This window comes from Panthera uncia, chromosome E1 (genome assembly GCF_023721935.1).
Source record: "Panthera uncia isolate 11264 chromosome E1, Puncia_PCG_1.0, whole genome shotgun sequence".
Taxonomy (NCBI): domain Eukaryota; kingdom Metazoa; phylum Chordata; class Mammalia; order Carnivora; family Felidae; genus Panthera; species Panthera uncia.
The window spans coordinates 9626136-9639076 of NC_064814.1; the positions used below are offsets into that span (position 1 = coordinate 9626136).

Consider the following 12941-nt stretch of genomic DNA (forward strand, 5'->3'; position numbering starts at 1 on the left):
CCCTGGGAGGGGGCCCAGACACACACCCCTGCCTCCCCACATATGGGCTCTCCCTTCTAGCACCACTGAGTTGTTTCCACAGCAAGCTGGACTATGTTCTGTAAACTGCAGTCCCCTAGTCAGGCAGCCCCCAGCGAAAGGACAGGTGTCCTGCCATCACTGCACCTGTGTGTGTGTGTGTGTGTGTGTGTGTGTGTGTGTGTTAGGGGGCAAGTGGGGGAGAAGGGGGAGGCCGATGGGGATAAAGGCCTTTTGTAGGTCCATGCAATGCTCTGTATCTGCTTCTCCTGTCCCCTCCAGTGGTCAGGCTCCTCTCACAGGGTCATGTGAGGGGTCCAGGCCCACGAGTCTCCAGGATTCTACATGTTTTATGGATCTAGGACCAATCTTGAAGCCCGAGGGTGCCCCTCGTTGCCCCCGAGACTCTTGGGGAACAGTGGGGAGTGGATGTCCATCCCTGAGACTTTGTTTTGCTGCACCACCATATCCCCTTTGAGTTAATGATTGGTGGGGAGCCCTGGGCACACCGTTTCTTGATTCCCCCCAGCTTGGGCTGCCTGAAAGGTCCCATGTTTCCTAGAGCCCTGGGTGCTCAGCCAATAAGAGGCTCCCAGCCTTGCCCCACCCTTTCGTGGGTTTGCTTGTGTGTATAAAGGTGGATAGTCCAGTGGGTCCAGCCCAGCCCAGTGCCGAAGTCTCTGTCACACAGCTGGCTCTGCTCCCTTTCCAAGATGCTATTTTGGCACAACCAGCCAGAGCACCTGTGGCCCAGTCCTGGGGAACTGTACCCCGGGCCTCCAAGTGGCTTACTCAGGTAAGGGCCTGAACCCCTCCCCGCAGATTCCAAGGAAGGGCCTGGTCTGAGTTGCAATGGGCAGGTAGGGCCATCTGTTTGAAGACAAGGGGGGTGGGCTTCCTGTTCTTGGGCTCCTTTGGGGGTGGAGAAGTGGATCCTGGGACACCTGGTGTTTAGTGGATCCTAGGACATCTCAAAACACCCTGACCACCCACCCTCTCGGGGCACTTTTGTTGGGCATTTACTTGGTATCAGACAAGCCCTGAGACTGCAAACAAATAAGTGATGGCAGATTTTTTTTTTTTTAACATCAGAGTGCGAGCAGGGCAAGAGCAGAGAGAGAGAAAGAGAGAGAGGGAATCCCAAGCAGGTCCTGCCAGGACAAAGCCTGACTCGGGGCTTAATCCCATGAGCTTCGAGATCATGACCTGAGCTGAAATCAAGAGCCTGATGCTTAGCCGACTGAGCCACGCAGGCGCCCCGAGGGCAGATTTTTGTAGATGTTTGGTAGTATCTGAAATGTGCACCTTAGGAGCGCCTGGGTGGCTCAGTCGGTTGAGCGTCCGACTTCGGCTCAGGTCATGATCTCGCACTCTGTGAGTTCGAGCCCCGCGTCGGGCTCTGTGCTGACAGCTCAGAGCCTGGAGCCTGTTTCGGATTCTGTGTCTCCCTGTCTCTCTGACCTCCCCCATTCATGCTGTCTCTCCCTGTCTCAAAAATAAATAAACGTTAAAAAAAAAAATTGAAATGTGCACCTTAAAGGAGATTTCCCAGGAGCCAGAGGAGTTGAATGGGGGACTCTCAGGCCCTGGCTGCTGCTGGGGTGCCTTGGCTCTCTGGAGGATATGGCAGGCAGAGTCAAAGCCCCATAGGGGAAGGGATGGACAAGGCGGAAAGCTGGAGGTGCTCTCCTCCCCCTGGCAGGGAGTCCCTGCCCTTGCCCTACCTGAAGCAGGAAGAGCTGCACAACATCCCCAGCTCGGAGCCTCCCTGCCCCGCCTTCCAGTATGTGCTCTGTGCAGCCACCTCGCCGGCAGTGAAGCAGCAGGAGGAGACCCTCACCTACCTGAACCAGGGTATGCTGGGCCTGGGGAAGGAGAGGGCTTAGTGGGGCAGCAAGCTCTGGAGGCCGAGCCCAGTGCGGGATGGGAATGGCAGGCACCATCTCTGCCCGCAGAGTGGGGCTCGCACATCCCCTTGATCTCTCCCAGGCCAGTCCTATGAGGTGCAGATGCTCTGCAACCCCAAGCTGGGTGATACTACCCAGTGGGCCCGGCTGTTGAAGGTAGGTGCATTCCCCTCCAGAACTGGCAAGGGTTGGGTATGACTGTCCATCTGGGCAGGAAGCCAATGTCATCACGGTGATGTCACTGTCAAGCAGAACCCTCTCAAGTCCACCTTTTAATTTTACCTTCACAGCAGCACATTGGTGGGCAGGAGTTGTTGAGGAAGGAGGCACAGAGAGGTTAAGTATTTTCTCAAGGACACAAAGTAGCAGATCCGGGATTGAGAAATACATTTACATAGCATTATTCACATGCATGAGTCCTTCTGTCCAAAAAAAAAAAAAAAAAAAAAAGTATATATTTAGCCCCAATTCATTGCCAGAAACTGTTCTATGAGCTAGAGATTCAACAGTAAAGAGGCAGATGTAGTTCCCTTCCTCAGGGGGCTTGCATTCTACTGAGACAGGCATGTTAATTACACAAATTATATGCAATTACACATTCATTTCCCAATTGCAAATTGAAAAGTGCTGCAAGAAAAGAAACAGAGTGACTAAGAGTGGGAAGGGAGTAACTCACCCGTTTCACAGATAAGGAAACTGAGGCTCAGGGTCTCTAGGTTACTCCCCCAGTCTCACAGCTTGAGAGTGGCAGTTGGGCATCTGGACACAGACCTGGCGATCTCAGTGCTTGTGGGCCCTGAGGCTGGGAAGCAAGGTGGGGGCGAGGGTGGGATGGTTGGCCTACGCCCGCTGTGGGAACTGGTTCCCGAATGCCCAAGCACCCTCTGACTCGTGAGCCCTGCCTTCCTGTGCTCACAGAGTGTGGTGCGTGTGGTTTTCCATGACCGGCGCCTGCAGTACACGGAGCAGCAACAGCTGGATGGGTGGAGGTGGAGCCGGCCAGGGGACCGCATCCTGGACATCGGTGAATGGGGAGGGACGGGGGAGCCTTCAGGGCCGCTTTCCGGCTTGGAAGGCTTTGTGGATGGGGACGGCTGAGGCTTGCTCCTTGCTCGCCATCCTGTGCCTGCAGATGTGCCACTGTCCGTGGGGGTGATAGAGCCCCAAGTGCTGCCCTCACAGCTCAACACAGTGGAATTTCATTGGGACCCGACCAAGAGGACCTCCCTCTTCCTGCAGGTGAGTCTGGAGGTCAGACGGGAGTGGCAGCAGCTCAGGTGGGAAAGGAAGGTGAGTTTGGGGGTGAAGGGACACGAATAGACCACTTCCGGAAAGCACCTGGAGGATACAATATGGCTGAATGTTTATTGACTCTCACCGCAGGGAAACACTTGTTAAAGCTGAACGCAATGGAAGAAGCTACAGAACTCAGGATAGAATTTAGCTTCATAAAAAGTCATTGGTCTGCAATACATAGGGAAAATTAAAAGGAGACATTAAGTGGGAGACACAGTTGCCATAAATTACATATAATGTGTTGGAGCCTCAATATATAAAAAGTTCTCATATATCAACAAGAAAACATAGATGAAAGTTCAACAGAAAAACGGGCAAAGGGTACAAGCAGACAATTTATACAAGGATACAAATTGCCAATAAATGTAGACAGTGCAACCTCAGAAAATGCTAATTAGGGACACCTGGGTGGGTCAGTCAGTTAAGCATCTGACTGTTGATTTCGGCTCAGGTCATGATCTCATCATTTCTAGGATGGAGCCCCATGTTGGGCTCTGTGCTGGCAGCACAGAGCCTGCTTGGGATTCTCTCTCTCCACATCTCTCTGCCCCTCTCCCACTCACGTGTGCACGCACGCTCTCTCTCTCAAAATAAATAAACTTTAAAAAATTATATAAAAAAGAAAATTCTAATTAAAATGTGTGTGCATACACACACACACACACACACACATATATGACTGGCAAAGACTTAATTAGTGCACTCATTCTGTGGGTAGAGTGGCACTTGGGCAAAATTTATTAAATTTTATGTTTTATGTTTCTACTCTTTTACCCAGTCGTTCCATTTCAAAAAGTTATCCTGTAGCAGCGTTCAATAAGTACACAAAGATATATTGACCAGCTCTTCATAGAACCACTCTTTCTCATATTAAAAGATTTTAATTGCCCATGGGAAGATAATTGCTTTTTTTTTGGAAGAGGATTGATTTTTACATAAGTTTTAGGGAAGACTTACAATGGAAATTATGTAGCCAGTAAAATGATGTCTAATAACAAGAGAAACTGCTTTCCTAGAAGGAAAGAGACAGAAGACAAACTTGTATTTAAAGTTTGAATTCCATTTTACAAAAATAAAAACATGTATGTGTATACACAAGTTATATTTCTTTTTTCCTTTTTCTTGCCCAGAGAAGACAGAGGAAGAAACAATCCTTGAATGTTAACAGTCTGTCTCGGGGGGTTGGGGGGGGTGCTGTATTCTTCTTTACCCGGCTTCAGCATTCTCTATATTTCCTTGAATAGATTTCCCTTTATAATCTAACAATATTGTCAAAAGTCACCCGTATGTCACTTTTTTGAGTGCTCGCTATGGTCTAAGCACCTGGACTGGGAAGTCAGGCAGATGTGGCACAATTTCATTTCCACCACTCCCTCATGTGACCTTGCTCAGGTCACATGATCTCTGGGAGCCTTCGTTTCCCTACCTGTGAAGTTGGACCCTTTAACTGTTCTTTGCAGGATTGTGGGAGGGCTATAGTGGGCAGTGGGGGTGAACAGAGGGGAAGACCCCACTTGCCCTTGGAATCCTGGGACCAGGCAGAACACAGAGGCTGCAGGCTGCGTGCGGTGGAAGCCAGGAAGGCTTCCTGGAGTAGGCTGTTAGATTTAGCAAATAAAATACAGGACGCTCAGTTAAACTTGAATTTCGGGTAAAGAACTTTTTAGTAGAAGAATGTCCCATGAAATATTTGGGACATATTTACGCTAAAAAAAAATTTACCTGTTGTTCATCTGAAATTCAAATTTAACTGGGCATCTGTATTTTAACTGGCAACTCTACCCTGGAATGGGACCTGTTGGCTTATATGTGAGCGGGCAGAGCTTTCCAGGTAGAAGATTCTAAGAAGAACCATGCAAGTGTGTTGGGCGTCATGATTAGGCTGGCTAGGTGGGGCAGTGTGTTCATTGATGGGTGAGAGAGAGCAGCCATGCAGAAAGGCTTGACTTGATTCTTTAAGGTGCTCCAACATGAGGGTGAGGAGCTTTGCTTCTCAACCCATAACCATGGGGAGCTACTGAAGGATTTTGAACAAGGGAAAGAACCTAATAAAGTTATGCTGTCAGAAACAAACTCTGGTTGGGGATGGCAAGTTGCTGTGGTAAGAGGCTGACAGGTGACAGGCAGGTAACAAGTGTTAGGTGAGCTTTCTTGAACTGGGTGGGACTTGTGATCACCCTGCTTTCTCTTTGCTTCTTCGCCTCAGGTTCACTGCATCAGCACCGAGTTCACTCCTCGGAAAAAAGGTGGAGAGAAAGGTGTCCCCTTCCGCCTCCAGATTGACACTTTCAGGCCCAGTGACAAGGAGCTGCCGCCTGAGCACCTGCACTCAGCTGGCTGCCTCATCAAGGTGTTCAAGGTACAGGCAGTTCCTGCCCCCTCTCTCTCAGGACCGTCACCCTGCCTGGCTGGCTGTGTGGATGCCAGTCCTGCTTTGCTGCGTCCCCTCAGCCCGCAGTTCCCTTCTCTGTACAACAGAGGGATGGGGCTTGATCTCTTTCTTAGAGCCCCATCCGAAACGGGGAAGTGGGCGGGTAAAGGGGTGGGGGGGCTGCTCTGCGCTTCCCTTGTCACTCTCCTGTAGCCCAAAGGAGCTGACCGGAAGCTGAAAACAGACCGGGAGAAGATTGAGAAACAGCCCCTGCACGAGAGAGACAAGTATCAGGCTGCCAGTGAGACTACGGTCTTCCTGGAGGTATGTGCCTTGGTGGTGGGGGCAGGAGCGCGGGTTTAGAGGAAGGATCCTCATTGGACACATGGGGAAATTGAGGCCCGAGGGCTGTGGCTGCTCCAGGATCATCACATCCCCCAGTGATTCCACCCGTTACCTGCAAGGACACGCTGCACCGTCTGTTGTTCAAGACCCAGGCGCTTAACTTCTTCCAGGCTGCTTCTCCTGCACCCACCATCGCCCCACCCCGCTTCTGCCCCCCTCTGCCCAGAGCACTTCCCTTCCTGCTGCTGCTCCTGGAAGCCTCCCCCAGCTTCCCCAGCCAGACCGGCAGGCTGGTTTACGCTCTTGCTTTGAGCGGAATTTGGTCTACTTGTCAGGGACTCCTAGAGCAGGGACCAAGTCTGGCCCCAGGCAGGCCCCTTGTCAGCTCTCAATCGGCGAGAGGTGAGGGAACAGCCACCAATGCCCTCGGAATGTCTGGGCTGAACCTTGCTGCTTGTTTGCCCACAGTGTTCACCGTGGCCAGATCCCAGTGCAGGGCCCCACCCGCCTCTCAGCCCTCTTGCCCTCACCTCTCCCCACGCCTGCAAGCTCCTGTCCACGGAGAGGTGAGGCGGGATGGGCGCCTCTCAGCCCTTCGGGGCCAGCGTGAAGAGAAGGGCTCCTCAGCCTGGGCATCCGGGGAGGGGCAGGACTGAGGGCGCAGCTGAGGGGAAGAGTCTCAGCTCTGTGCCCTTTGGGTAACACCAGCAAGCTCTGCACGCCAGGGAAGGGTGGGTGGGGCTGGAGACCGGCTGCACTGCTGTCTCTCTGCTCCCCCCACAGGCTCTGCTCCTCCCCACCGTTCGCCTTGGACACTTTGGGGGGCAGCCCCGCTGAGGTGCGTCTTCGCTTTCCAGTCCCCCAACCTCTATCTCAAACCCTTCTCAGGGCTTTATCGCACTCTCCAGAATAGGGTGGCTCTGCCCCCTGGTGGACAGAGGTTGTATGGCCACAGATGGCAAAACTTCCCCATAGGACTGGGCACTTGCCACTCACAGGATGAGCCTAGGCTCTCAGACTTGGGGCCCCCAAGGGCAAGGGCTGTTTCTCCTACCCCTTGCTCTCAAGTCCATGGGTCCATGGTGGTACCTGGACTGCCCTCTTTATGCCTCAGGATCTGAGCCCTGGAGCCTCCATCCTAGAGACACAGCAGTGGTTGCACCGGCACCGGTTCTCCAGCTACTGCCGGATGCTGGCCAACTTCACTGGTGAGGCTGGCATCTGGCAGGGACCGTACCTGTGGGGGACTGAAGGCAGAACACTCAGGCAGGTAGCCTGCCTATGGTCCTGGCTTGCTGTGTGTTCTTCAGCTAACTTTTAGTTGGGACTAAGAGTTGCCAGGCACTATGCCTGCTAGGCTCTCTTCTCATGTATTATCCCGTATAATTTATATACTACCCATAAGGAGAGGGCTCGGAGAGGTTAAACAACTTGTCCAAAGACACACAGCTAACAAGCAAGTGGCAAAACGGGGATTTGAATCCAAGTTTGACCCCCATGTCTGGACATAATAGGGTTATTTGTAGACTAATGTTGGACTGTGTCCCTTGCCATCCTCGATCCTGGGACTCTTCCCCAAATCTGGCCCTGTCTGATTCTGCAGGCACTGATCTGCTGAAGCTTACCCGCCGGGACCTTATCCAGATATGTGGGGCTGCCGATGGGATCCGCCTTTTCAATACTCTTAGAGCCAGGTGCTGGGCACGGCCAACCAGGATCTCTTTCCCTCTGTAGTGGCATTTACCAAGTTCAGCTTGTGGTTGTGTCTCATGGAATGTTCAAGCTGGAAGGTAGCTTAAAGACCACTTAGTCCCACACACTCGTTTTACAGAGGAAGAAACTCAGGCCCAAGGACAGTGACCTACCTCTGTGACCTACCAGTCACAGAGCCAGACTGGCAGGGATGGGCTAAAGTTAGGCTCTTAGGATCTCCTTTTTCTGTAGCCATCCCATTTGCATCACTCAGTTTCTGAGGACAGAGATGGATTTTTCTCATCTTCTCTCCTCTCAGGGTTCAGCATTCATTAAATGCTTAAGAAACGCTTGGTGATCTCCCTCCCTGGAGACCTGAGAGGAGGCGGGGTCCCTCCCAGGGAGGGGGCTGTTACTTTAGGTATGAAGTGCTGATACGTACACTGTTTTCTTGGCCCAGGCCCATCCGTCACCGGCTGACTTTATATGTGGCTCAGGAGGCCTCTAGGCAAGAGAATGAGGTTCCTAAGAACCCTGACTCAGGTGAGTTCTGGCCTCTCTCTAGAAGGCAAGAAATTCAGGTGTGGCTGCATGAAACCTCTTCTGGCCTGGGGAGAGGGTGATGCTTCATCATTCCTGGGACCCAAGATGCCCTCCTTGGCATTCCCATCTTCCATGACCAGATTAGTTCTCTCCTTCCACGGTGTCTCCTGGGTTTATTTTTCCATGTTCTAATCCCCAACCCCATCTGATTTTGTCATTGTTAGTATGTGGGATTAGAAGATTATAATCTTGGGGCGCCTGGGTGGCGCAGTCGGTTAAGCGTCCGACTTCAGCCAGGTCACGATCTCGCGGTCCGTGAGTTCGAGCCCCGCGTCAGGCTCTGGGCTGATGGCTCGGAGCCTGGAGCCTGTTTCCGATTCTGTGTCTCCCTCTCTCTCTGCCCCTCCCCCGTTCATGCTCTGTCTCTCTCTGTCCCAAAAATAAATAAAAAACGTTGAAAAAAAAAATTAAAAAAAAAAAAAAAAGAAGATTATAATCTTGTTGTTGTGTTTGGGTTTCATTCATATGTAGGTGTCCCTCCCCCTTAGAGAGACACACACAGAGAGTGCCAGCAGGGTAGGGGTATAGGAGACACAGAATCCAAAGCAGGCTCTAGGCTGAGCTGTCAGCAGAGCCTGATTCGGAGCTGGAACCCACGAACCATGAGATCATGACCTGAGCCAAAGTCAGACGCTCAACCGACTAAGCCACCCAGATGCCCCCCCTCCTTTTTATAGTGAGGGCCCCCCCTTAGTCTGAGGCTTTCCCAAAGCTGAGAAATAAGCGGATTTATAAGCCTTTTTCTTTCCTTCTTTATGCCTTCCTGCCCCCGCCCCCCTCCCCATGAAACTGTCACTACCTCAGACCCCAACTGATCCCTGCCCTGTGCTGCCCACACCCCCAGGCTTTTATCAAGAGATCTCTCTAGATGAACTCAGTGTTGTGGAGCTGAAGGGGAAACTGGCTGAGCTCTTGGCCCTCCCAGCCAATCAGATCCACCGCCTTTTCCACCAGGGCCCTGGGGGCATCCTCATTCTCCTTGGTGACCAGGTAAAGTAGCTTGTGGTTTTCCGCCAGGCCCAAGGGCCTTGATCACTCTTCCACCTCAGGTCCAGTTTCCCTGTCCCTACCCTGGCTTATTCTGTTTGGCTCTAAGAACAGAACTGTCATAGTGACCCTTCTCCCTTGTAGGTGGTTCAGAATCTTAAGGATGAATCATACTTTGTGGCTGTGGTGAAAAAAGGTAGGAGTTTTAGGAGAAGAGTGTGTCTGACAGGCTCTAGAAAGGGTAAGATTGTGTTTATATTGTTTCCTAAATTAGATTAAAAGATTCCTTGAAGGTGCATGTAAGCTGGGGATGGGGTATGGTGTGTGCTGTGTCCCAATCAACTGGTAAGCATCTGAATGCCACCTTTGTTTGTGTCAAAGAGACAGATTCATGTAGCTACAAGACAGCTGTTTACTGCTCAGGAAAAAATGGGACTGGATAAATGCATTTTCACAAGGGAAAAAATGTCCCAGTTTCTTTGTCAGGGAATTTATTAAAGGAGAAGGCAAGGCCCCTCCCTCTTCTGCCCCGCCCCCCCCCCTCATCCCCCCCATCTTATAAGGCAGAAGGTGCTTGCCGGACATCACCCGGTGCAGAGCACCTCTGACCAGCTGGCTTCTGGTTATTCAGATGCCTGCCCTCTATCCCTCCTACACTACAGAGGGAGGGAAGCTTGCTCAAGAGGTAGATTCCAGTTGGGGCAGGAAGAACACTTGGGTGTGACAGATAACTGCAGGCTGCTTGGTTTTGGAGAAGTGGTGGTTGGCTTGCCTCATTCCAGAGGTGCCCTTTTCGCTGCTTTCAGTGCAGAATCCAGATGGCTACTACCTGGTGCTGACCTAGGCCCAGGGACATCCCAATGCAAGAGTTGGAGACTGATGCCAGCCTGGTTCTCTGGAGCCCTGTGTTCACCAGAGGTCTCGTTCAAATCTTCAGCTGCTTCACCAGGCTCCAGGTGAAGCATCGTGTACAGCTAGACAGGAGGTGAGCAGCACCCAGGCTCACATCTCTTCCTGCTCAGCAGCAGTTGTTGGAACCTGGGCACAGCCTCCCAAGCTCAGCTCAGCTGGCCAAGCCTGTGAGGCATGTAACTTGCCAATAAGGCGCTTTTGCCCCAAGCAGAGCTGCCTGAACACAGGTACATCGATCCATGCTTATTTAAAATTGTATTCACCATTTCCTTTTCTTAAAATTAAAAGTTAATTTAAAGGTATGTATCTTTAATGCTTGTTCAATTTTCTTGGTGTTTTGGTCCTCTTCCTAAAGTATAGAGTTGGGGTAAGGTATGGAGTCGGAGACAGAGGAATAAATAAATGTCTGGACTTTTTTTTCCGTCTCCCAACTGGTTTGCCCAAAAACTAAACACTAAAGCCTCCATAAGACCATTCATTCAACTATCAAATCACTATGCTTATTTAAACGGTCTGGAGATTTAAAAGTTCTAGAGATTTGGGAAATACTATAATTATTTAACATTGAGGCTGTGGGGCTTTATCCTTATTTTTCTTTAAAAAATGTAGTTGGATTTAATCTTAATCTTTTAATTTTTAGGTCTTAAGAAATCTCTCCCTTTCCTATGCATATTTTTCAAAATTAAAATTTTAATTTTGCATTTCATTTTTAGGATTAAAATTGACCTGAAACTTATTTTTTTTGTATCTCTTTTTCCATATAGAAAACCAATTTTATTTAAAAGTGCTTTTAAGAAAAGTGGCTCAGTTGGTTAAGCAGCTGACTCTTGATTTCGGCCCAGGTCATGATCTCATGGATCATGGGTTTGAGCCCTATGTCGGGCTCTGTGCTGACAGCATGGAGCTTCCTTGGGATCCTCTGCCTTTGCCCCTCCCTTGCTCTTGCTCTCTCTCGAAATAAATAAATGAACTTAAAAGAAAGGAATTAAAAAAAAAAAAAAGATAATGGCAGGGGCTGGCGGGGAGAGGGGGACGGGGGGCGCCTGGCTGGCTCAGTCAGTAGAGTGTGCAACTCTTGATCTTGGGGTTGTAAATTCAAGCCCCACAATGGGTTGTAGAGATTACTTAAGAACATAAAATCTTAAAGTAATAATGGGCTGTATCTTATTCTCTTTTTTTTCATTCTCTTCCCTCAAAATATTATTATTAAAAATCTCCAAACACTGTGTGGGTCACTTGGGTGGCTCGGTTGGTTAAGTGGCCGACTTTGGCTCAGGTCAGGATCTCACCGTTAGTGTGTTCGAGCCCTGCGTCTACCTCTGAGCTAACAGCTTGGAGCCCGCTTTGGATTCCGTGTCTCCCTCTCTCTCTGCCCCTCCCCTGCTCGCATGCTCTTTCTCTCTCAAAAATAAATAAGCATTAAAAAAAAAAAATCTCAAACATTGTAAAGAGAAAACCCATATGCAGAGACTGGAAGACAGGCCAAAGTGCCCTCTTAAAAATATCTGCTTAGGGGCGCCTGGGTGGCGCAGTCGGTTAAGCGTCCGACTTCAGCCAGGTCGCGATCTCGCGGTCCGTGAGTTCGAGCCCCGCGTCGGGCTCTGGGCTGATGGCTCGGAGCCTGGAGCCTGTTTCCGATTCTGTGTCTCCCTCTCTCTCTGACCCTCCCCCGTTCGTGCTCTGTCTCTCTCTGTCCCAAAAATAAATAAAAAACGTTGAAAAAAATTAAAAAAAATATATATCTGCTTAATTACTTATTGATCATTTACCTCAGTTATCACTGATCACGTGGGGCCTGGAATTCCACAGAGCTCCCCAAAGGTGTTTCATGCAGGGTAGATACCTTGAGATTGAAATTCTGATTGCTGGTTTGGCTCCATTGCTTAACTCCACCAGGATAGGGGACCCCTTTGCAATAACATTTGTTTTTGTTTTTTAAATTTTATTTATTTTTGAGAGAGAGCGCGTGAGTGGGGGAGGTGCACACAGAGGGGGCGGGCAGAGGATCCAAAGGGGCTCCATGCTGACAGCAGAGAGTTAAACTCACAAACCGCGAGATCACGACCTCTGCCAAAGTTGGACACCCAACTGACTGAGCCACCCAGGCGCCCCCACTGTATTAACCTTTGTGTATCTGTCCCTCAACCTAGGAGCCTCTAGCATTGACTAGATACTGAAGTATTTGTTGACATGAAGGGAATAAAAGCAGGTTAACAAGTATTTACTGTGTGTCATTATTATCTCTTTAATCTTCACACTCCATAAAGTAGGTGCTGTTATCCCACTTTACTAGAACGAAGAACTGAGACAGAAAGGTCAACTGGCAGAGGTCATTCGGGTGAAAGGCAATGTAACTTGGAGCTTGTTTGCTTAACCATGGTACTACTGTACCATCATTCTGTCTTTGTCAAGGGAAGGGCAATGCCCTACACAGATAGAGGCCTCAGGTTGAATTACTGCTGTCAAAGGAGTTAAAAGAAAGTTTTTTAGAAACTGATTTATATTACGTCTTCTGTTTTTCTTAGAGACAAGGAGTTCAGGGTATTAAATAAGGGCTATTAAAAAGGTATTAAGGCTATTAAATAATTACTAAAGACTATTAAAGAGTATTAAAAATATATCTATAAGGATGCCAAAAAGACGCCCCTTCATTCAGCCTCAGGAGCCTTTGTAGTTCTAGGGTTCAAGAAGTTAAGAATCGTAGCTCCAAGACAGGCTATTTCCGCAGCAAAATGAAAAGTCTTCACAGCTTATTTCCTTTAATTACATCATAAAACAAAATTAGAACATACAGGAAACAATAATAGTTA

The 12941-nt window shown here is 49.6% G+C and overlaps 1 protein-coding gene across 1 annotated transcript; it reads left to right on the forward strand.

The window, feature by feature from the left end:
- Positions 1-1586: 1586 nt before the first annotated feature.
- LOC125927667 (transcription factor CP2-like protein 1) lies at positions 1587-10063 on the forward strand. The gene is made up of 14 exons (XM_049638161.1): positions 1587-1872; positions 2008-2081; positions 2844-2949; positions 3058-3164; positions 5428-5580; positions 5806-5916; positions 6406-6503; positions 6721-6775; positions 7052-7145; positions 7541-7631; positions 8090-8172; positions 9077-9222; positions 9364-9415; positions 10026-10063. Exons 1-14 carry the CDS (start codon positions 1587-1589, stop codon positions 10061-10063), a joined length of 1494 nt encoding a protein of 497 aa, XP_049494118.1.
- The last annotated feature ends 2878 nt before the right edge of the window (positions 10064-12941 follow it).